Source organism: Ipomoea nil, unplaced genomic scaffold (assembly GCF_001879475.1).
Source record: "Ipomoea nil cultivar Tokyo-kokei standard unplaced genomic scaffold, Asagao_1.1 scaffold0805, whole genome shotgun sequence".
In the NCBI taxonomy this organism is placed as follows: domain Eukaryota; kingdom Viridiplantae; phylum Streptophyta; class Magnoliopsida; order Solanales; family Convolvulaceae; genus Ipomoea; species Ipomoea nil.
Window position 1 is genome coordinate 2,477,056 of NW_017617233.1, and position 26,922 is coordinate 2,503,977.

The 26,922-nt window shown below is 31.9% G+C and overlaps 1 protein-coding gene across 1 annotated transcript; it reads right to left on the reverse strand.

Annotated features, from left to right (window-relative positions):
- Window positions 1-21,764: 21,764 nt before the first annotated feature.
- Window positions 21,765-24,743, reverse strand: LOC109177961 (protein DETOXIFICATION 14-like). The gene is made up of 6 exons (XM_019327478.1): window positions 24,307-24,743; window positions 23,079-23,623; window positions 22,906-22,992; window positions 22,766-22,822; window positions 21,957-22,401; window positions 21,765-21,845 (listed from the first exon to the last, which is right to left on the reverse strand). Exons 1-6 carry the CDS (start codon window positions 24,547-24,549, stop codon window positions 21,777-21,779), a joined length of 1,446 nt encoding a protein of 481 aa, XP_019183023.1. The 5' UTR covers window positions 24,550-24,743; the 3' UTR covers window positions 21,765-21,776.
- Between the last annotated feature and the right edge of the window lie 2,179 nt (window positions 24,744-26,922).

Genomic DNA, 26,922 nt, shown 5'->3' on the forward strand with positions numbered 1-26,922 from the left:
ATGGGATTTTAATTCCATGAAAATGAGGGAATTGCAATTCCATGGAATTGCAATTCCCTCCAACCAAACTACGGAATTTAATGGTCTTTGGAATTAGATGGGAATTAAGTGGGAAGGGAATTTAAAATCCCTCCAACCAAACGCCCTGTTGGGGTTGAATAAAGAGTAGAATATAAAATATAATTATTGAGAAAATAACCCATAATTAATGGTGTATGTCATAGTTACGTAGTTGAGAGGTGAGTAGTCAATTTTTCTTAAATATAGTGGTAACAATGTGGTCTAACTTAGCTTCTTATTTTGGGGATGGGATAACAACTCAATTGTTATACCATGGACCACGGTCTATATTCCATTCGCATTCTAGACCTACTTCAAAACGACATTTAAATTATTTACCTGCATTTAACATATTATATATTTTTTATGAGTTAATATCCAAAATCGTCCTCGACTATAGTGATTTTTCTCAATTTCATCCTAAACGACTTTGGTGACCTAATATCGTCCCAGACTTTTGTGTTTCACTCAATTTAGTCCCAGATTTTTGTGTTTTTGCTCAATTTAGTCCTTCATTTGTTATTCTGTCCATTTGGTGTTAAATAAATAGACAATTTAGTAATTTTAATATTGGCATCTCTTTACTCATTGACACGTGAACTGCGAAATCTTTTTTTTTTTTTTACGAATTACTCCCAGAATTACTCCTAAAACTGCGAATATAAAATTTGATTTGCAGGTCCGGGAGTAATTCTGGGTGTAATTCGTACAAGAAAGAGGAATTTCGCACTTCACAAGTTGAAAGTAAAGAGAGATCAATATTGACATTACTGAATTGTCCCTTTATTTAACACCAATTTGACGGAATAACAAATGGAGGACTAAATTGAGCGAAACACAAAAGTCTGGGACGATATTAGGTCACCAAAGTCGTTTAGGACGAAATTGAGAAAAACCACTATAATCGAGGACGATTTTGGGTATTAACTCTATTTTTTATTTATTAACTGAATGTACATAATATATTAACGGTAAGTATGTAATTTGAATATCGTTTTAAACCACGTTCGTAAGGTATACATTGATACATGGTATAATTTGCGGATAAGGACTAGCTAGGTTGAGAGTGGGAAGCAGTTTGTGAAATAACTTTCCCATAACTCCTTTTAGTTTTTACTATATATAGTTTATGCCTGTTAGTTAAGAACCTAGTGAATATCAACTTCAATTTCAAATTATTTTCATCTCAGCACAGCCTGTAGATACTGGACAAATGGACAAATTTGGTATCAGTTTTAAGAACATATAAAAATAATAAATGTACCACTATTCATTTTAATATCTTGTATTAATTTTACTTTTAGTTTTTACTTTAATTTGGTTATATCAACTCCGATCAACTTGTAAGAGATATTAAAAAGGAAAAAGTATTCTTTCATAAAACAAATACTTACAATACTGCCAATTCTTTTAGAAATTTTAAGTTATAGAAAAAATTGCGGTCGTTAATTGAAAGTGCGTACGAAATAAATCACATTTTATGATTTTAACCACTAAAGGATCGAAATGAGATAAATCAATTTAAGTTGCTAATAACAGATTATTTCAAACTAAAAAGACCAATAGGTCCAGGACTATGTGGTCCAATGGTATCCGGGTTGGATTTTCATTTGGAAAGTTGCAGGGCCGTATTTTAACTTTTTGTGGCCCTGTTCTGATAAATAAATGTGGCCCTACTAAAATAATAATTTTTAAAATCAATATATGCAAGTTTGGAACCTTTGACCTCCAAGTGAAAATACACTAAATACACATTCTTACCATCTCTTCATAAAACCTTTTTAGATTTAATTGAAAACTTTTTATTTTTATTTCTAAACTAGTTAGGTAAAAATTAAATATTGGACCTCTAAAATTTGGGGCCCCTCTAAAATTGGGGGCCCTGTGCGGTAGCCCAGCTTGCACAGCCTAAAATCCGGCCCTGGAAAGTTGTAAGTTCGAGCCTCAGTGGAGGCGTTATTAGCTCTTTGTGTTTCAGTAGGTTGATAAAGTATATGAACATATACTACAATGTAATAGAGCTAGTAGCATTCAAAAAAAAAAAAAAAGACCAATAGGTTGCTCCCACTAGTTAGGAGTCAAACTTGTAGAACTTTTCAATCTTGTATATGTTGTGCGAATATTTTGACCATTTGATAGTTTTTTTTTTTTTTCATTGGGAACTCAGAGTCATCCTCCCTGTTATGAGACTAATTTGGATTTAGTTGGCCGGGGTCTCCTATTTTCTTTTGTTTTTGTTTTTTTTTTTCTTTTTAAGTTTTATAATAAAGTCCAGTACCGATTTAACCATCAACCCTTCAAGGATGTTGCGGTAGCTCCAACGATCTAAAGCTTAAGGATTCCGCTAGCTCTGGATAAAGAAGTGTTATGATTTCCGTGAATCCGTAAAATAAAGTTCAAGAGGTGTACTGCTGCTTCTCTTTTCTTTTGTGTTCTATTTTTTTTTTCTGTGTTTTTCTCTCGTTTGTGTGACGAGTTTATTTTCCTCTCGTTTCTTTTGGCGAGTTTGTTTTCCTCTCGTTTCTTTTGGCGAGTTCTTTTCTTCATAAGTGTGAAACATATAAGTTGATCATGGCGATGTAAACTTTATCTTGGGTGACAAAGATGACAATGTAAAAGAGCATCTCCATCTCAGCTCGATGGATATATTGTCAATGAACGACAGATGGAAAACATATACTCAGGTGGTGTACAAGACTTTTCAACCAAAGTTAGTATTGACTTCGTTTGATCAATTCTTCAATGATATTAAAGAAGCGGTAAATTCATCTAACAAATTCAGCTTCAAATTTGTGAACACTGCTGAAAATTATGAAATTTCCGACCACTTGAAAGTGATCTTAAATCAAGTCGAAAGCAAAAAGTGGTCGGAAATAGCAACAAAGGCTTTTCCTGATACCAAAAGTGGTCGGAACAAGACTTTAGACTTGATTTAAGATCACTTTCAGGTGGTCGGAAATTTCATAATTTCCAACCGTGGAAACAGTCTGCGATTCAAGTTCTTTGTATCATTGCAAGGGAAGTTATTTCTATGTCTGACTGTAAGGAATGATATATCGTTCCATCGATCCTATTTGTATCGCTTCAGCTTATGGTTAAATGAATGAGCTTCTTTATTTTCAAAAAAAAAAAAAAAAAAAAAAAAAAAAAAAAAAAAAAAAAAAAAGAGTAGAACACAAAATATAATTATGGAGAAAATAACACAGAATTAATGGTGTAGGTCATAGTTACGTAGTTGAAAGGTGAGTTTTCAATTTTTCTTAAATATAATGGTGACATTGTTACAATGTGGTCTAACTTCTTATTTTGAGGATAAGATAAGGACTCAATTGTTATACCATCGACCATGGTCCATGGTTCATGGTTCATTTTGTATTGTAGATCTTGTTCAAAACGACATTTAGATTATTTACTTGTATTTAATGTACTATATATTTTCTATTTATTAACTGAAAGTACATAATATATTAACTGTAAGTATATAATTTGAATATTATTTTAGATAATATTTACAATGTAAGGTATATCCTGATAGATGATATAATTTGCCGATAAGGACTAGGTTGAGGGTGGGAAACAGTTTGTGAAATAACTTTTCCATAAACTATTTTTAGTTTTTACTATATATATAGTTTATTCCTGTTAGTTAAGAAGCTAGTGAATATCGATCAACTTCAATTTCAAATGATTATCTCAGTACAGCCTGTAGTTGCTGGACAAATGGACAGATTTGGTATCAGTTTTAAGACCTAATGAATAATAACATGACGTTTGGTTGGAGGGATTTTAAATTCTCTTCCCACTTAATTTCCACCTAATTCCAAAATTCATTAAATTCCGTAGTTTAGTTGGAGGGAATTGCAATTTTCCCATTTTCATGGAATTAAAATCTCATGGCCCTCCTGGGATTTTAATTCCTGGGAATAAAAGATAGTGATGAGTCAAAATTACTCATTCCTTTTTTAACTTAAAATTAATGTTTAACAACAATAATGGACATTTTTGACTTTATACTACTTATTCCCTTTCAATTCCCATGTATACCAAACATTGGAATTGAAATTCTCAGTAATTCTATTCCTGTCAACCAAACACTGGAATTTAAATTCCCACTTTATTCCCAGTAATTCAACTCCCATAGAATTACAATTCCTTTCCCACATAATTCCCCCCTCTAACCAAACGCCCTGTAAATGTACCACTATTCATTTCAATATCTTGTATTAATTTTACTTGTAGCCTCGAATATTGTATGTTTTAATTTAAATAGTTTTTACTCTAATTTGGTTATCGACTCCGATCAACTTGTAAGAGATATTAAAAAGGAAAAAAAAAAAAAAGTATTCTTTCATCAACAAATATGGAATTTTTAAGTGATAGAAAAGTCTGCGGTCACTATTTAAAAATATGTATTGATAAATCGTATCTTGTGACTTTAATCACCAAATGATCAAAATGAGATAAACCAATCTAAATTGTCTATATGTAACTGACCATTTCAAACTGAAAAACCCAATAGGTTACTCCGATCTCGCTAAGAGTCAAACTCGTACAACTTTTCAATCTTGTATATGTTGTGCGGATATTTTGGCCATTTGATAGTCTACGGTCACTATTTGATAATAATAATAATAATAATAATAATAATAATAATAATATACAATTTAACGCAAAATCATCTAAGAAAACTACTCCGTATATAACATGTCTAGTCAACAAATTACGTGATGAAAATCTATTAAAAATTTTAATTATATATTTTAATAATAATAATAAACTCAAAGGTCTAGTTAAAAAAAAAAATAATTCAAAAGTTTAACCCGTACTATTGCTACTAGTTGGATAAGTTTTTTACCTTTTCTTTTCCTAAAATTTAAATGAAAAATATTAAAGACAGGAGTACAATACTCTGGAAGGATTAGGTGAGAGGGGTGAGCCACCAAAAAGATCGGCGAAATTATTAAATTCCAAATAGTAGGGATGCGATGTAATAATTCAGACTAATGTCTGCAAGGAAGACAACCTCAAAAGCTCACAAAAGTATGCTTTGTTTTTTCTTTTGATTAATGATAACTTTATATGACCTTCTAATCTAATGTTTTTGTCATTGACGTGATACGAGGTGTCCTTCATCATTTACAAAAATTATAGTTTAATACGAATGTGTAATTTTATTTATTAATATACTGTTATCAAATTTTTTAAAGGAAAAATACTCAACTTGACTCTTCAATGGTCTACACTCAACAATATGTAATTTATGTTTTAATTTGTCATCACATTTGTAAAATTCTAAAGAGTGTTAAATTTTAGAATATGTAATAACTTAAGCTAAACACATTAAAATGTTAATTTGATACAATTAAATCAAATAGTCAGTTACCTAAAAGTAACCCATATAAATACTGATGCAAAAACTAAATTACATAAATTATTTTTAAGAAAAACGTACGGTGTAGCCATGGAAGACAAACAGACAGAGTAATTAAGAAAAGCGAAGTGTCTACACACTGTTAAACAACCTCCTCTCCCTTTCAAATCATCAATTATATATATATATATATATATATATATATATATATATATATATATATATATATATATATATATATATAATCGTGTTCAGGTGCGAACTGCTCGCCCAGGAGAGAAGTGAGAACCATTTAGCGCTGTCCACGTGTCTAGATGTAACGGATGAGAAATACTGATTTTTTTTAAAAATGTTGTGGCATTTTTGTAAATAACTGAACATCGAAGTGCAAGTAAAAATGTATTACAAGTGCAAGTAGCAGTTTCAACAAGTGCACCTAAGTGCAAGTAAAATGTATTACAAGTGCAAGTAAATTTACATTGAGCATCAATAGTAAGTGCACATAACATTATAACTTTTTTTTTTTTTTTGAAAATGCACATAACATTATAACTAGTTGTACCTAACGTTATAATTAGTTGCACCTATGTGTACGAATGTTAACAAGGTAAATTACTTGCACTTGTAAGTTATTTTACTTGCACTTTTTACTTGCAAAGGTGCACCAACTACTTACACTTATAACACATTTACTTGCACCAAAGTTTGAGTTATTTACAAAAATGTCACCACATCGTTTTCTTAAAATTACATCAAATTTGTTGAGCTGGACACGTGGACAGTTGTAAACTGTTTTTATTTTTCTCCTAAGCACTTGTTCTTATTAGAATTAGTGGACCATCAAGAAATTGTATATCCGTATCAAAATTTCGAATATTAATAGTATATATATAATTCAATTTTCTTTGTTCACATATATATATAATATACATGTGATGATGAATGTCAGATCAGAATGGCCGACACAATTATGCATGAGTTAACAAATTGGGTGAGAATTATTGATGAGAATCAATTAATACGTTGTACATTTGTTTCCATAACAGTACCTATGTGATTTTGTGCTACCTCAAGTGTTGTCTTTGTTTACCATTCTTATTATCTGTCAACATTAGATGATGTGGAACAAGGACATGGATGACATTATATGATGTGGAACAGTGACGGGTGATCTAACTATAATAATTAGGGAAAATGACAATTTTTACCTAGGAATTGTTTTATTTTTAAAAAAATTGGTCTTAATTTAAATAAAGTTAGCCCTTTAATTATTTATAATGTTACACTTTTAGTCCATAGTGTTATACAATTACCAAACCCCAATAACATATGATGATATTTTTACACTTAGGATCAATATTAATTGTTAAAAATGACGTTCACATGAGTTTGCTAACTGAGTTTGATAATTATATAACACCATGGGTTGAAAGTGCCACATAATGGACAATTTAGGGATTAAATTTGTTTAAATTAATTAAGAGAGACCAAATTTCTAAAAGTGAAACAATTTATGTGCCAAAAATGTTATTTTTCCTAATAATTAATGCTTGGCAAAATCTCCTATGATACCATCTCGAGGATCCTAATCTATTAGACGAGTAAGATTTTCATAAATATCATAAGTACTTCTTTAACCCCTAATACTCCCTTCGTTCCATTTTAATTTGTTTTAATTAATGATGTTTGACTGAAGTTATTTTAATTCAATTTTTAATAATATTAAATTTAATATTAGTATATAAAATTTATATATTTAGAAACTACATTGAAAGTACTATCACATACAAAAAAAATTAAATTTAAATTTAAAATTACTAAAGAAAATAAAGAAATAGTTAGTTTGAATAAATAGTAAACAGGGCATGTAAAATGGGACAAATGGAGTATTACATTTCTCTCAGAAGTATCACATTTTTCTTCATATAAGTATTACACTTTCTCATAACTCATAAGTAACCATCAATCAGTATATCCCTAATTAGTATTACACTTTTTCCCGTAACGGTTGAACCCTTAAACATTACATTTTAATTTAAAAGTATTATACTTTTATTTATAAGTAACAATAATTTTATTCTTGATTAATATTATATTTTCTAACATAAATATTATATTATCATTTTGACCTGACCCGTCTCGCGAATCATCTCACAAGAGACCCATCCTTAATATATATATATATATATATATATATATATATATATATATATATATATATATATATGTATGTATGTGTGTGTGTGTGTGTGGACCATGCTACATACACCTACCATTACAATTATTGCATGTTTGTCATTCTATCATTAGCTATTTATATAACGTGTTATCTTTTTATGCGAGACATAGATACTTATTTTTATTTTTTAATTATTGAAGTTAGAAAAAAAAAAATCAATAGTACAGTTTTTTTAATTTAAAAAAAAAAAAGTACGTGAATTTTATTTTGAGCGGACGAATAATATAAGTTAGTCGGTGAAGGGAATTGATGATATGTTGGTCCCTAATGCATGCATGCATGCATGCAGTTACTCCTGGTATGTTAATTGTATGTCAACTTGTGATACGTGAATAAAGACAACAACAATTGTTGTATTCTTAGGAATTGATGGCCTCGCGGTTGTTTATATGCTCCTTTCAATGTAATAAATAATAATGATGATCCAAACTACTTACAACACTTTTGGTCCCCGGAAAAAAACAAAATTGAAAGAATAAGAATCATATTTCACTACTGATAATTATGGAATTTTCGACCACCTGAAAGTGATCTTAAATCAAATCAAAAGTTTTGTTCCGACCACTTTTAGTATTCGGAAAAATCTTTGTTGCTATTTTCGATCACTTTTTGCTTTCGACTTGATCTAAGATCACTTTCAGGTGGTCAGAAATTCCATAATTTCTAGCAGTGTTTTATTAAAAAAAAAATAGATAAGATATAAAATAAATACAAATTTAAGGTTGTTGTTTTAATAATTATAAAATTTCATGTTTAAGCCGGTCAATTATGACAATCTAAGTTAGTTTACTCTTTTGTGATCTTTTACTGGTAGGGGCACAAGGCGAGTTTTCCTGTGCACAAACACATTCAGGTAGTAATTATGAATTTTTCTGGTCACTGTAAAAATGAAATAGATAAGTGTAAAATAAAATTTTCATTTGATTATTTAGTTTGTGAAAAAAATATACTTTAAGAATTGTATTATAAAGGACTAGAAATTAACACCATCTATAATTCTCTATCATAATAAATAAATATTATGGGTAGATGGATGGAGATGGTCCAGCAAACATAGATATCCAACCACTTCAGTTTTATTATTAAGTGGTCCGAGCTTGCAACATGCATATGCAACGGCAAATTTTACTATTGTAGGCCAGAAATCAAAACGGTGCCGTTTCTTTTAATGAAAAGAAACGACACATATTTCGTATCGTTTCGCAAAAGTAACTCTGTTTGTATAATATATTCAATTTCATTTTATATACACTGCAGTTTCATTTCAACACAATTATATTAATTTCGATATAATTACAATTTTATTCGACATTATACACTCAAATATATATGTGAAACTGTTATTCAGTTTCATTTTATATACACTATAGTTTCATTACAATACAACTACAGTATCATTTCGATATAACTACAGTTTCACTGGACAGTATACACTGAAATATGTAAAACTGTTATTCAGTTTCATTTTATATACCCTGCAGTTTCATTTCAACACAACTACAATTTCCTTTCAATTCAATTACAATTTCATTTCATACACACTAAAAATACGGGCTTCGTTAAGTTGTAACCGCAGCCGTATAGTCCACCATATAATTGCTGTATATGCAACTGTATATGAAAAAATAAGAATTATATTTTGTAAAAAAAAAAAAGGTGTATAAAGAACAATTTAAAACTCGTTGATTCTTTTAACAATATTTCTTTTGATTATGTTAGAAGATCTGTGAACCTCGTAACTCATAAGCTTGCTAGAACTAGGGGTTCTCCAGCTGGCCATGGGGAGTGATTTAGGTAGCTACCCTTATGCACTTCATGCATTGGTTACCTACTTGATTAATGAGATTCTTTTTGGTGATTCAAAAAAAAAAAAAGTATGAAAGGGATATACTTTTTAAGAATTTTATTATTAAGAAATAAAAATCAACACCATCTTCCTTAAATCTCTATTATATAATAAATTATGGGTAGATGGAAGGATAGTAAATAGATGGTCCATGAGATAAATATCCAACGACATTAGTTTTAGTAAGTGGTCCGATCGAGCTTGCCACATGCATATTCAACTATCTACTATTGAGTTTTAATTATGCTGTGAAATGGTACACACGATTACAAAAACGGCGTCGTTATAGTTATGAAGTTATGGATGTGTACTTATGCAATTCTGAATGTATAGTTATGAAGTTATAGACGTATAGTTCAAATTATGCACAACATAGCGCCGTTAACAGCAATCGAAACTAAAATTTTTTCTTTTTAAGTTGGACGTCAAAATGACGTCGTTTTTGCAACCGTGTGCACAAGGTTGCACAGCATAGCGCTCCATTATTGAGGATATGTTTGGTTCGCACATAAAAATTAGAATTGAATGAGAATCAAATATTTGGTAATGATAGTAACGATTAGGAGCAAAGTTTATTCAATGCACATACTTAAATAGTAGTAACGAATTTTCCTTATCATCTAAGAATGAATAAAAAAAATTTAATAAAAATAGTTAAAGTGTTAAACCCCTATAATGCATTCTCTCCTAAAAAAAACAAGTTTCCAAATGGTTTTAATTACAAAAACGACTTCAATTCAAAATGCTTTTTTTTTTTTTGGGAATTTTCATGCATTTTTAAGAGGGAAACATATTCAAAAGATTTCATGCATAATAAAATTTCATTTTAATTAGGTCAAATTAGAAGCACAAAATTCTTTATCCCTAATCAATAATGTTGACATATTTTCACTTTGTGACAATGACCATATATATATTTAAACTAGGTTGCATTATTATTGTCATCTAGTGTAGGTAGGTTGATGCAATCTGACTTAATTAAGAAGATTTTGGAAAAACCAATCTAAATCTAAATAAATACAATAATACAACAGCATTAAATGTGAATTATGTGATAGCGTGTCTATCAAGCCAACACGTGGATGAAGTGTTTTGGTAATACGAATCATGCATGGTGGCACCAATATATATCACTAACGTCTTTGTTAAGCAAATTATAGAATGCAAGATAACAAGAAAATTATAATAAACGACCATTCCAATTAAGTTAGCCAGACAAAGATGATGGAGGGATAATAAAATTTATAACAAATTCACCACATGTGGGAATTTATTATGAAAGCTTCTGCAGCCATTAATGGAAATATGTAATATATGTGGTTAAAGTACCTATAAGATCCCTGTACTATAGTGTTTTGTTCAATTTAGTTCTTATACTTTTATTTTGTTCAATTTAGTCCATGTACTTTCAAAAGTAGTGCAATTAAGGACAATAGTTAACGATGTTAATATTATCGTTAACATAGGCTACGTGGCACTGATGATATTTATATTCCTACTCATATATTACTTTATAAATATTTAAAATCTATCATTTTTACCACCAATATATATTAAATTAGTATGTCCAAAATAAATAAGTACGACCATGTTTGTAATGAGATTTAAAGTAGAGGGACTAAATTGATTAGTATGTCCAAAATAAATAAGTACGACCATGTTCGTAATGAGATTTAAAGTAGAGGGAAACACTATAGTACAGGAACTTCATAGGTACTTTGACCAAGTTATCATGAGGCGCGTACAAGGAACCTCCTCACTTTCAGAGGTTGAAACCACACTGTGGCTGGTGAGACTCGATCCCTGGTCATTCTTCCAAAGTTTCCCCTCCATGACCAGTTGAGCTGCCCATGCGGATATGTAATATTACTTTCATGAAATAGTTGTTTGTTTGTCTCTTTAAAGAAAAAAATGACAAGGAAAATCAGCGGTTACTATTAGAGGGTGTATAGTGGGTAAACCCCACTCTTAAGTAATAACATGCAAATTACATATGAGAGGATGTAACCACATTATGATGACCATGTGCAATTAAATTTGATTGTTAGTGGGTTGGCAAAAGTCGAATTAATGACCGTCTAGGTAAAATAATAATTATATTTCACCCATTTGGCTACCACTTTCAAGGCAAAACAGTTTGTTTTTTCACATGGAGGATATTGAAACAAAAATATAAAGATTAATTTTATAGGAGCAGAATTTATCTAATGCACACTTTTGAATTGTAATAACGAATTTTCCTTATCATCTAAGAAAAAAAAAACACACTCAGTTAAACCCCTATAATGCATTCTGGTTTACAAATGCTTTTAATTAATTACAAAAACGACTTCAATTCAAAATGCTTTTTTGGGGGAATTTTCATGCATTTTTAAGAGGGAAACATATTCAAAATATAAAAATGTTGCCATTTAAAAGATTTCATGCATAATAAAATTTGATTTTAATTAGGTCAGAAGCACAAAATTCTTTATCCGATCCCTAATCAATAATGTTGACATATTTTCATTTTGTGACAATGACCATATATATATATTTAAACTAGGTTGCATTATTGTCATCTGGTATAGGTAGGTTGATGCAATAATCTGACTTAAGAAGATTTTGGAAAAACTAATCTAAATAAAATAATATAATAATAGCATTAAATGTGAATCATGTGATAGCTTGTCCTATCAAGCCAACACGTGGATGAAATGTTTTGGTAATACGAATCATGTAAGGTGGCACCAATATATATCACTAACGTCTTTAATTTGTTAAGCAAACTAGTATTTTCACCCGTGCGATGCACGGAATGGAATTGTTGTAATATATTAAGCATATTTAAATCGATATATAATTATTTAAGAGTTAATTTCACCAGAGGTCGTTTATCTTTCCTAACAATCCCAAATTTAATCCTAGACTATAGTTATTGATTATTACAATTTATTCTATGTTACAACTCTTACGTTAATATTCTTACTATTATTATTAACACTTAATTACTTTTAGATATTATTATTACCACTTATATTATATTATTATTATTATTATTATTATTATTATTATTATTATTATTATTATTAGTTTCGTTTCAAGTACTGTTAGTATATAATGGTCGTGAGGCACAATAATAATTTAATCATAATTAAATATTCTTGTATTCTATTCCGGAGTTAATGCCATTTTTGGTCCTAGACTTATTGAGGGATTGACACTTTTCATCCTCCATAATAAAAATTGCCACTTAGTAGACACTGTTATTGGTCGTTGGACAGTTTTGATCCTCCGTCAATGAAGCCGTTTGTTGACCGTGAATTAGAAGGGTTTTTCTGTCTTTTTATGTCTTATTCTTCTAATCTTGTTTAGACCAGCGCTGCTGTGACTCCTGTGAGGCGAGATGGCGAGACTTGGCGGCTAAGTAGTAACCGTCGGTAGTGAGTAGCAGCGAGGTTCTTCTCCGGCAAGTTGTGGGTACGGCGGCGATAAACGACCATTCCAATTAAGTTAGCCAGACAATTTATTTATTAACTCTAATGTTTTAAGTGTAACTCTTTGAAGGAGCTGCTTATTAATTTTTTCAATTTCAGTTCATCAGTTATGAGCAAATTTATTCAAAATGTATTTTTGGATAGTGATCTAAACTTTCTAATAAACCAAAGAAAATTATAAAGAATGATAATACAACAAGATGATAAACACTAGAATCTATTTGCCTAAAGGCAGTCGTTGATTATATATCAAAGTTAATCTCATGTTAAAAATCAAGGCCGAATTTTGGACTGTACAAGCAGCTCAACCAATCGTTATATCCTACGCCACGGCGCACATAGTACTGTGCGCCGCGCGTCTCCCAAAACGACGTCGTTTTGGGGTAATGTTGGGAGGTGCGGTAGGAAGTTGTTGAGATTATGTGTATTTGTTCACAACGTTATGTGTATTTGTTCACAACGTTATGTGTATTGGTTCATACAGTTATGTGTATTTTTTATACAATTATGTACATTCTTTTTATACAATTATGTACATCTGAATCAGAAAATTTGTGTGTATTATGTTAAGAGTTGATGTGTATTATGTTAAAGGTTTATGTTTATTATGTATTATGTTAGATTATTGTATTATCTTTTAAAAAGAGTATGTATATTTTGTTATATAATTATGTACATTCATGTATAACATTATGTGTATTCTAGTATAACATTATGTACATTCTTGAACAACGGATTTTTTTTTAAAAGAAAAAACTACTCCCATTCACTGGGACGGAAAATTTCAAAAAAAAAAAAAAAAATTAAAACGACGTCGTTTTGCATCTGGGCGCATAGTGCAACACGCGCCGTGGTGTAGGATATAAACGCAAATTATGCCGTGGAATCGTGTTCACCGAGAATGGTGAACACAAGTCAAAACGACGTCGTTTTTAGGCAAAAAAAAAAAAAAAAATCGCGGATGTGGAGTTAACGGCGCGTTACTGATCAAATTATGAATTTTCTGTTATGAGATTATGAATTTTATGAAAATTCATAATCGCATAACAGAAAATTCATAATCGCATAACAGAAAATTCATAATCGCATAACAGAAAATTCATAATCTCACAACTGAAAATTCATAATCTCATAACAGAAAATTCATAATCTTATAACAGAAAATTCATAATCTCATGGTTCCAAAGTGAATGCGTAGGCATGGTTCCAAAGTGAATGTGCAGGCATGGATTCATAATTTATGAATGTCCGTGATTTCGGACGGGAATATGTAGGCATGGTTCCAAAGTGAATGTGCATGCATGAATTCATAATTTATGAATGTCCGAAACTCCGAAATTATGAATGTAATGAAAATTCATAATCTCATAACAGAAAATTCATAATCGCATAACAGAAAATTCATAATCTCATAACAGAAAATTCATAATCTCATGGTTCCAAAGTGAATGTGTAGGCATGGTTCCAAAGTGAATGTGTAGGCAGTCACGTAATTAATTAAAAGAAAAAAAAAAAAGATAACGGTGCACTAACACCGTTGGAACCGTGTTCACCATTCATGGTGAACACGGTTCCATGGCATAACGTCTGGGATATAAATTGCCCAGCTCAACAGTACAGGGCCTCAAATTTTAAAGGGCCCAAATTTTAGAAGTTTAAAATTTAAATCTTACTTAACTAGTTACGATTAAAAGAAAAAACAATTGCATGTAGTTACAAAGTATTTCACATGCATAGATGGTAGAAACATGTTCCCAAAGTGTATTATTGTAGAGAGTTCCATGGTTTGACTCCTGCTTGCTTCAGCTATATGCACAACGCCTTTTTTAAAAACCTTCTGCCTCCCCCACCTTATTATTATTATTATTATTATTATTATTATTATTATTATTATTATTATTATTATTATTATTATTATTGGTATTGTTGTTATAATTGTAATTTATTCTATAATATGTTTGAAAAAAATATTTTCCTTGCGCACTTTTCATTTTACCTTATTATTATTGTTGTTATTTTTGCTGTTGTTGTTGTTGTTATAATTGTAATTTATTCCATAATATGTCTGTTGTCTTTCTATGTGGCACAATAATATTTTATTACTTTATTATTATTATTATTATTATTATTATTATTATTATTATTATTATTATTATTAAAAGTTACGGTATTAATTTTAAAAATTAAACTTTTAGTAGGGCCTCATTCATTTACAAGAACGGGGTCACAAAAATTTAAAAACCGGCCCTGTTAAAAATTATATATGAGTTTATATTTTAGAAATCGTTATGCGTTGGACCCGTGTCCAGCATGCTTGCTGGACACGGGTAACAGTGCCGTTAGGCACTGTTATCTCCTTTTTTTTTTTTTTTTTTTTTTTTTTTTAAATTTCAGACCGATTCATTGTAAGAGTATATGTTCATAATTTTATTCCTATATGTTAATAACTATACATTCATAACTCCATAATTGTACGTTCATAACTCTATAACTGTACATTCATAACTCCATAACTGTACATTCATAACTCCATAACTGTATATTCATAACTCCATAATTGTACATTCATAATTTTTGAAACTCTATGTTCACAATTTTAGAGCTCTATGTTCATAATTTTATCACTATATGTTCATAATTGTAAGTTCATAATGTTAGAGCTCTTTGTTCATAATTCGATCAATAACTGTACATTCATAATTCCATACTGTAGATTCATAATCTCATAACTGTAGATTCATAACTCCATAACTGTAGATTCATAACTCTATAACTGTACATTCATAACTCCATAACTGTACATTCATAATCTTCGAAGCTCTATATTCACAATTTTAAAGCTCCATGGTCATAATTTTATCACTATATATGTTCATAATTGTAAGTTCATAATGTTAGAGCTCTGTGTTCATAATTTCATAATTGCATAACTGTATATTCATAACGGCATAACTGTACATTCATAACGGCATAACTGTACATTCATAATCCAAAAAAAAAAAAATAACGCCGTTAACGGCAAAACGCGCGCGATTTTTTTTTTTTTTTTTTTAACTAAATGACGCGTTTTTTTTTTTTTTTAAAACGACGTCGTTTTGGGCCCGTGTCCACAATTCAATGTGGACACGGGTCCAGGGCATAATTTGCCATATTTTAGCATCATCTAGTAAAAAAAATTAGGGAAAAGGGTCAAATAGGCCCTCAAACATTTGTTAAAGAGTCAATTAGCCTCTCCAGATGCAATGAAGTCCAAATATAGGTAAATGACCTGCTATCATAGGTCATTGAAGATCCGGCCATTTTTTCGACTTATTTTTAGGCAAAAAAGTGACCGGCGACCATCAAACTCTTGCCGGTCACGGACTCCGGTGACCACCTTCTCTGGTCGAGAAGGTCACCATTGTGGTGGCCTTCTCCGGCGAGAAGGTGGTCACCGGAGTCCGTGATCGGCGACAGTTCGATGGTCGGCAGTTAATTTTTTATCTGAAAATATGTCAGAAAATACGTCAGAAAATGATCGGATCTTCAATGACTTATGATAGCAGGTCATTTACTTGTATTTGGGCTTCAGTTTATCAAAATGCATTGTTTATGGGTGTAATTACACCTTTAAAAAGTTTGAGAGACTAATTGACTCTTTAATAAATGTTTGAGGGTTTATTTGACTCTTTTTCCAAAAAAATTATAATTCACACATTATTTTTACCTTATCAAAAATAATATGTTTACACACGTGAAGAAACATATTCAGCATATAATAGAGTTGCTCCCAAAATAAATGACTGGCGGCAACTGCCAACAAGCGAGGCAGTAAAGTGTGGCCAGCTAGCAAGCATTGCATATCGCTAGCTGGTGCCTGGTGGAAACGACATGATCGCACGTAGCTACCTACTCAATTTTGAATGCTCTGTCATCTTTCGTTTCAATGCTCGTTTATATTTGTATGCGAATTAGAATACAAATATTTTGTATATTTGGTAATAAAGTGGAATGACAATGATTTTCAATATTATTATTTGATTATGTATGATTTAAAAATCTGGAATGAAACTCTTATAAAATAAGAGAATGAGTTTTTTCATTAATAGGTATTACAAATACATAGTAGTGTTTTAAAAACATGTCAACTAAATAATAACAATGACTTTCATACCCATTTTTGAATTCTAAACCTGTCAACAAAACACACCTTGAGAAAAAAATAAAATTTAAAATAAGTAAATAATACAAAAAAAAAAAAAACAAAAAAAAAAACAAAGAAGAATACAAAAGAGGGAGTACTATATTTACATGGAACAACATTTTTATATTAATACAATAAATATAGGCATGCTAGAATGATATGACTTAGATTGTGACATAACAAGGGTTGAATATTCGGCCATATCCAGATGGAGCTTTCAGCAAGGACGATTTGGACACGTGAAAATGGTCATGAGATGTGAACAATAAATGTGACCACAAAATAATCAAACTTTAAGTATTATTAATTAGAGGCTTCAAATGTCAAACCAAATCGCAATCTCATATTGTAAATGAAATAAAATAAAATAAAATAAAAAAGAAAAAAAAAGGCCACAACAATGCATGTCTCATTTTATATTGAGATTTTAACAACTAATTAATCAATCCAAGTTGTTGCACAATGGAATTTCGTCAAAACAATCTAATACGACGACAACTTGAGACATCAATAATTTATATATTTTTTAACGTGTGCAGTCCTTTATTATTATTATTATTATTTTTTTATTGATAATAATAAAGGACTGCACACATTCTCCCGTTCAACAAAAATATTCAGTTGATAATCTTCTCCCGATCCAATTTTAATTTGTGACCCTAATTAACAAAAAATCTAAGGAGATAAACTAACCACAAGGAGGTAAACTAGCTTAGGTTGTTCATATATAGATGATCGGCTCAAATCAAGAAGGTAAATAGGTACTTAAGTTATCCATAATTGACCGGCTCAAACTAAGAAATTAAAACTAATAAACATCTTTCGCAGAAAGTGAAACTTAAAACCTAATTATCTGGCCAATTTAATTTGGATTGTCCTAATTAGTATTAATTCTTATAAGTTTAGTACGTGATTGACTGATCGTACAAATTACTTTTTGCCAGAAAAATCAAATCATACAAATTACTTTAATCAGTTTATTGAATTTGTAGGTATTTGTTTTCTCATTTTGTTAGGTTCAACCGTTCAAACACGTGCATAACCAAACTAGTATGATTGGTATCATTAAGTCAACTAATCATAAAAACAGTAAAAAGCACTTATTATTGTTAATTCGAAATAGTAAATATGCAAAATTCAAGGTTTAATTCAAGAATAATGTATTTAATGCGCGGGAATGAGGGATGTTCGAATACATTGTGCAAAGTATTTACGAAAATGTGTATACATAATTTATTTATAAGCTTTATTATATATATATATATATATATATATATATATATATATATATATATATATATATATATATATATATATAGAGGTTGCGTTCAAATGAGGACAGCAATATATAGAAAACTGTGCGGACAAATAATGGGCACACGACAAATTAGTATCATGCACACAATGAGAATTACAATGATAATGTAATAATTGGACAAGATGTTGGATGTCCTAAACAAGACAAGAGTGGGCTATTTTATACAAGCTAGCCCCCAACAGGCCCCTGAGAATAGGGTGGGCGATTGGATCACAGTTTGACCGGGTCCGCGTGCACGCCTGAGGCCTAGGACGCCTCCGCCCCCAAGCCCTCGGGTCTTGGCCGCCCTAGCTGAGGTCGACCCTAGCGGAGGTCGACCTTAGCCGGGGTCAGCCTTGGCCTCTCATGCCGCTCCATCTTCTCTCCGGGTCAATTTGTCCCGAACCTGTTTCTAATATATCCATCAATCACCATTATAAACTTCTCCTTAAGTTGGGGTGTGGTTGAGTAGGAGGAACTCATTCATCATTAACCAAAGATCAAGGGTTTGATTTTAATTTGACTTTGAGTATGAAGTAATTTTAAATCTTCAAATCCTGTCTTATCTAAAAGAGATGTCTATAATTCAGTGAGGGAATTAATCACTTTGTTCTAGATAAACCAAAAAAAAAAAAAATTACAAACTTTCCCAATAATTGAAGTACCATAATGTATTCATCATGTATGAGGCGCGAGATCTTCAATCATTGCAATTATATTATATGTAGGCTCTATTTGGCAAACCTAGTTGAAAAGTTATAAGTTAGGAGCTGAAAATTAAAAAGTTATAAGCTAGGAGCTGAAAACTAAAGAGCTGTTAAGCTATCTGGTTGAAAGTGTTCGGTAAAATTAGCTTTTTGATAAGCTGATAAATGTAAAAAGACTAAAAATGATATATTCAAAAAATTTAAAGTAGTTTGTATACATATTAAAATTAACATTTTGAATTAATTGGGAAGAGAAAAAGGTTTTAATTGAGAATGGTAGAGTATGTCATTTCTTTAAAATAATAAAGATAAAGATGAAAAAAAAAAAGTTAGAAATCTAGTAGCTTATTTTGAAACACTACCTAAGGTAGCGTTTCAAAATAAGCTCTTATTTTAAGCTATGAGCTTATTTTGAGAACATTACCAAACATAGCTTATAGCTTAAAATAAACTATAAGCTAACATAATATACTATAGAGTAGATCAAATGAATCCAATAAAATTACAGCGATTGAATCCAACCATATATGTAACTAGCTACTGAGATATTAATTTTTTTTTTAATTACTAATTCTATTATATTGTAGTATCCGTTGGCTCAATCACATGAACTCCTATAAGAGAGGTCATTACATGTCATCTGAGCACAAGGAGCTCGGCAGAAATTAATTAATAACTATTAACAAAAAAGTTATTCCCACACTAAGTCAAACTTCATTTTCCATATATATATATATATATATATATATATATATATATATATATATATATATATATATATATATATATATATATATATATATATATGTACTATATAAAATTATAAATATAATATTATATGTTGTGATTTACGAAAAGACATACCACGTTTTGGCAGAAACAAAGTTAGATTAGCATTCATTAATTTAATTTTAGAGTCAATTATTAAAATGGTCTCTAAACTATAGTAAAATTACCAATTTGATTATGAATTATTTTTTTTAACCAATTAAGTCTCTCAACTATAAAAATCTTAACCAATTTAGTCCTCCGTTTGTTTGATTGTTAGTCAACCGTTAATTTGGGATCAAATTGGTAATTTTACTATAATCAAGGGACCATTTTGATAATTAACTTTAGGGGTGGACAATTCGGTTAGTTTTCTCGAATCAAACTGAACTAGTTTGGTTCGGTAATATACCGAACAACCGAATGTTACAGCCAAATGTTGTCAGACGTAATTTCTTTAAAATTGTTTATTCATAGGGGCAAAATGGTCATTTTAAGCTAAATATTCTTCTTCCTTGTTGCGCCTGCGGAAAAGCAAATTTTAAAGAAACATTTGACTGGCAATTGTTTGTTAAAGCATGAAAACAATTCTATAAAGTATTAATTGTTTGTTAAAGCAACCCACCGACTTCTTTTAATCGTAAAACAATTATTGAAAGTTATGCAAAGTCACTCAAGCGCGATCCAGACTTCTTTTCATCGTACCCATTACTCAGTCGTAGATGAAAATTAATAGGAATAAAATATGTGAACTAAAACCGTCATTTTGTTAATATCTTTTTATATCAATCAGAAGGGGGCCACCCCAAAACGAGTTAGTATACAGCAGACTGACGCTAAACAGGCCAACTATTTACACCATTCACAAGGCAAGACTGCACCAAATCCGGTGGCCGGTCAGTAGTTGGAACCAAATTATGCCCTGGATCTGTATCCACAATGCATTGTGGACACGAGTCCAAAACGACGTTGTTTTCAGAGAAAACGCGTCATTTCAGTTTTTAAAAAAATATTAATTTTGTCCCGCGTGAACTGCGTTAACGGCATTATTCGTTTGTGCGATTATGAATGTACAGTTATGAGATTATGAATATACAGTTATGGAATTATGAATGTAAGTTATAAAATTATGAACATAGAGCTCTGACATTATGAACTTACTATTATGAACATATAGTGATAAAATTATGAACATAGAGCTCTAAAATTGTAAACATGGAGTTTCAAAAATTATGAATTTACAGTTATTGAATTATGAATGTACAGTTACGAAATTATGAATGTACATTTATGCAATTATGAATGTACAGTTATGGAATTATAAATGTACAGTTACAGAATTATGAACACAGAGTTCTGACATTATGAACTTACAATATGAACATATAGTAATAAAATTATGAACATAGAGCTCTAAAATTGTGAACATAGAATTTCGAAAATTATGAATTTACAGTTATTGAATTATGAATGTACAGTTATGTAATTATGAACACAGAGTTCTGACATTATGAACTTACAATTATGAACATATAGTGATAAAATTATGGACATATACTCCTATACCAAAGTGATCTGAAATTTAAAATTAAAAAAAATGGAAGAGAACAATGCCACTAACGGCACCGTTACGGTGTCCAGCATGCATGCTATGCTGGACACGGGTCCATAGCAAAACGATTGTAGTCGGAAATCTTTGAGATGTCATTTTGTTAATATTTGTGAAACCAAAATTGGTATTTGCTCATATATATAAAGAAAAAAAGAGTGACAAAGTTCAACACACCACATCAGTATAAAAGCACGCATTTAGTTTTCGATCACCGGAGTCAGCAACTTCCGTTTACCACCGCCAGCGGTTTGCTCCCATTTAATAGCCTCTCCTGGGCCTTAGATTCCTGTCTCGTCCACAACCAACAACAATTAATATAAAGACATAATGACAATAATATAACAACAATGGAGTCAAATGAAATTTATGAAGCCATTCAATGTCTCATAATTCCGACCTCTTTTTTCCAGTCGGTGAAGATGGTGATGAGTGCCAACACAACATTCTGAACCAACGACGCCAAGTTCAGCCCCATCCACAGCCCCATCCCTCTCAGATTCGTCAGAAAACCCAGCATTCCGGCCGCCGGAGCTCCGACCAAAAAATACGCCCCCAGATTCACATACGCTCCCAAATGTTGCCACCCGCCCCCTCTCGCGACGGCGGAGAGCAGCCCCGATATGCCGTCGGAGACCAGCATCAGGCTGACCAGAGGAATCATCCTTTTTATGTAACCCACCACCTCTGTCTCGTTGCTGAACGCATATCCCACCACACTCCTCAGAGACATCATAACCACCGCCGCAACCACCAGCTCTATTATCCCGATTATGGCCACCCCCCACACCGCCATTCTCGCTGAATCCGTGTTACCCGCCCCCAGCTCATTTGAGATCCTGGTGCTGTAAACGAAAATATTGATGGTTGATTGCTCTGATACCAAATTAAAAATAAAAATAGTTGAGGGGATTGTTTGGCGAAAGTAGCTAAAGGGTAAAGCCCAAGTACAACATCCAATGTCTCTAATTAAAATTGTGTATTCCCTACTACCCAAAGCTTGGGTTGGTGTAAATGGTTAAGTTCGAGTCGCAGCAATAACATTGAAGATTTGTTCGTGCTGGGAGGGGAATTGTTGTACACCCAGTGTCAAAAAAAATGTGTGGTGTGGCATCCCAAATTGAAACAAAAAACACCGCATTCATTGAATCATTTGTAGTTTATTGATAGATTGCTCTGATACCAAATTGAAATTCATTTGTAGCTTACCTAGCACCAGATCCAATCGAAAATGGGATGCAGCTATGCAGTGAACAGATCATGAGGCTGTAGATACAGATTGTCAAGAGCCATGAGCAACCATGTGTATGTGTTCTTATTAATGGATTAGAGGGGTTGAAGAAGAATACCATATGGAGAGCACAGAGGTCTCAACTTGAGGATTTGGTAAGAGACCACCAAGCAAGATGACAATTTCAAAAATCCACCATTCAAGGCTGCAATCATGTTCCAAACACATTAAACCAAGGAGAAATCAACAAAACCGCGAGTTAAAATTGAAAAAATTTTGTTTTGGAGTTACCAAGCCATGCATGCAGAAGGGATGGCCAAGCGGAAGAATTTCCCAACATGAGCAAGCACATCGTTCCACAAGCACACCCGGGACTTCACACAGGACGAAGAATATTTCACATACACAACAAGCAGAATCACATTGAACCAGTAGGACAACCCAATTGCCAGGGCTGGTCCTGCGCTTCCCAAACCCGACCTGAACGATAACGCCCAGCAAACAGGAATATGGAAGCACAAAGCCAAGGCTGAGCTTAACAGCATTGGAACAATCAAGCTTTGCATCATTAAGTAGCGCACCAGGCACTGGAGAATGGCATAAGGGAATATGGCAGAAATGAGCCAAACTGAATATTTGCCAGCTTCTGCAGATATCAAAGGGTCTTGGCCTACAAGGATTAGAAGTTTGTCCATGAAAACCCAGAGAATGGAGATTGGAATTGCCACCATTGTGAGGCACATGATAGCCCCATAGGTATAAGTCCCTAGCTTGTGGTATTGTCCAGCCCCATATGCTTGCCCACAAAGCGTTTCCAATGCACATGCCATTCCAATCTGTTCATCAAAACACCAAGAACCATTCAGTCAAGACAGATATCTTCTATGGATCAATTTTTATTGATGCATATTCCGACCCAATAATAGAGACCCGGGGTCTAAAAGCCCATTGTCCAAAGCCCAAGAAGAGTCTAGAACTTGGAGCTGGTCACCGGGCCCAGGGTGATAGGCCTTGACTTAGTCTTGCGGCCCACCACATGAGCCTTGATTTAGTTTTGTGGTCCACAAGCATTTTAGCTAGATTAGTTAGGATTTCTCTTATATAAATAGCATATGTCCCAACCTGAAGAAGTCATGTATTTATTCTATTGCAATCCACTTGTAATATCCAACATCAATGGAAGAAAATATTATTACAATTATATTATTCTTCCATTTTACTCCATTTATATTATATGCGAGATTATTGACTCCTATAATTACATACCCCGGATCAATTTTCTCCATCATTTATCATCTAAGAAAAACCATGTTTTCTAGGTTGGTCAAGGCAATCATGACTTGCTTTTTTGGACATGATAGCAAGGTGAGTCATGGTTGAAACTAAATCCAAACGAGATAATTCATACCTTTTTGTAACCAAAGGTGAAAAGAGAAGCACATGCAGTAAGAATGATGGCGATGGATTAAAGAATGGTGAGAGGTGGGGAAGGTAAAAGTAGAGAGATAGAGGGGTTTACAAGTACGCTGAAGCCGGTGACGTTGGTGAAAGAGGTGGCGACGGCGCCGCCGGAGAGGGAAAGCTCGCTGATGTGTCCCAACATCATCATCGACACGAATATGACCATCTGCTGGCAAACCGTGACCACCAACATGGGTATGGCTATGCGCACCAGCTTCTTCAGCTCCGCCAAGAAAACATCATTGCTTGCCGCCGCTGCCGACGGCATCTTCTCCGACAACAATGGCACCTCTGCATCCATCTCCGGCAACAAAAAACTAAGTCTCTCCAACTTCACCACCCGCTCCCTTTGAGGAAAAGGGATGCGGAAAACAACGAAATATATAGGCGGAATGGGCAAGAGGACTATCACTTTCCACGATTATTTTAATGGGATGGGATTTGTAATAAAATTTTCTAGAAATTCCACTCGAAAGTTGAATGATTGACTCGCCGTAGGAAATGGATCCAGACCCACTTTACCCTTATAAAACTATAAATGTCTCCCGATCGAGGCCGGCGTAGGCGTAGGCGTGAACCCTATTTAATAATTGTATAACCATTTATATCTATATGGATCCACACGTACGGTAGCTCAACTCATTCCCAAATAGAATATTGCAGCGAAAAATGCATAATCAAATTTTGAAAGCCACAATGTAAAAGTTTAAAACTTTTGTGAGGGTGGTTCCATTCAATTATAATACACTGGCTCTTCCACCTAAAGAATCGTTGAATTACCGTGATAATGAATTAACTCTTCTACAATACTTTAATATCGGAGTGGAAAGTACTATGGCGAACAAGACATCTTACCAATCAAAATTTCAACAATTTTATAATTTAGGAACACTACTGAAAATTTTGAAATTTTTGACCACCTGAAAGTGATCTTAAATCAAGTTGAAAGCCTTGTTCCGACCACTTTTGGTATCCGGAAAAATCCTTGTTGCTATTTCCGATCACTTTTTACTTTCAACTTGATTTAATATTACTTTCAGGTGGTCACAAATTCAATAATTTCCAGTAGTGGAATTTAATATCAAATTAGAATTATATGCTTGTAAGTTGTATTAGAAAATGTAGGAAACCCCAACTTATTCTTGTTGATATGCCTATAGTTAGTAGATAGGAAGTATTTATCATATATATTATGCTATGAAAATAATAAATTTATTAGTATAATTACGATAATTATCAACTATGTTCTGTATAACCTGCTATATCTATATATAGAGAAGCGTTCTAAGCTTGATGTAGAAAGTAAGGACAAATCTAATTGATTTATTTGAATACATCAACAGTTGGTGATTGCAGAAAAATAAAGACAAATAGAGCAATGTCACTTTTTTATAAATATTATAAACTTTTAAATTTATAATATTTATAAAATTGATCTCATATTTATTACTAAAATTTTTAACCATTGATAAACTCTTATGGGCAGCTTAATTCCACCCTGTTCTCAATTAAGGGTGTGTTTAGAAATCCGATAAATGATTTATGAAAAACATTTTCCGGATTTCCAGTGTTTGGTTAAAGGGGGGAAATAAAAGGCAATGAAAAATAGGGGTGTAGTCAATAAAAAATAGAGAGAATTTTTCAAGAAATAACTTCCCCTTTTTTTGAGATCTAAATATAAATTTGGTTCGGATATCAAACGTTATGTGAATATAAAATAGAAGGATTTATTGCTTCTACTTGATAATGTAACAATTCCGTTTGTCAAACATTCTACGAATGGAGTTCCATTTGTTAACTAGGGACTCCATTTCTAGTACAGATCGAATGTAATGGTTATTTAAACCTCCAACTTTCATTTGTAACTCTCTTTGTTATGATCTTAATGAATGATTTCTCTGTTTGCTTCAAAAACATTAAAGTACAAATTAGAGACAATACGAAAGAATTTTGTCACACACCACATTTACTTGAAGTTGATACAAATCAAATAAGAGCTGCGGATTTGATAAATTTCAAGTGGGGCCACCTTTGGGTCATGTGATGAGGACGATGTTTTCACTTTTTTTTTTTTTTTTTTTTTTTTTTAAAGGAAGGGATGTTTTCACTTTTCAGTTTTCACATTGCATATGAATCACGTGACCTGCCCAGTTTAATTCTAATAACGTATTTAAATAATTTATTTAATTGGTAGATACAAATTTTATCCAAAGACATATAAGCATTGAAATGACGTCATGTTTTTAAATGATTTACAAAGAACAAGACAACAAGAAAGTGGGAGTATTTAGTAAAAAATCTTTGTCAATTAAACTTGTTTCTATGATTTAAAAGAGGAAATATTTTTGCTTTTTAGGGTTAGACATAATGTAAGTATATGATTTTATTATCCATATAATTATAAAATTTACTACCTAATTTAAATCATGTAGCATTTCATTAATTCAGTCTTGTCCCTCATTTAATCGTCTCTTCACTCATCTCTCCTCACTTCATCAACTCCCTTACTATATATATTCTTCCCAAACTTCATCCTTATGACCAGTTGAGCTGCTTATGCGGGCCCCTTACTATATACATTGTCTACTCACTTCATTGACACTCTTAAGATGAATTATTTTAATTTTTTGTGTTTGTATTTTTAAAACCTTTATTATGATTATATGGTCCTGCA

Coding starts and splice junctions, on each gene's coding strand:
- LOC109177961 (XM_019327478.1), bottom strand. CDS start 24,549: ATGGATGCAGAGGTGCCATTGTTGTCGGAGAAGATGCCGTCGGCAGCG. Junction 22,402..22,765: donor TCGATTGGATCTGGTGCTAG/GTAAGCTACAAA, acceptor TTTCGTTTACAG/CACCAGGATCTCAAATGAGC. Junction 21,846..21,956: donor TCACCGACTGGAAAAAAGAG/GTCGGAATTATG, acceptor TGGACGAGACAG/GAATCTAAGGCCCAGGAGAG.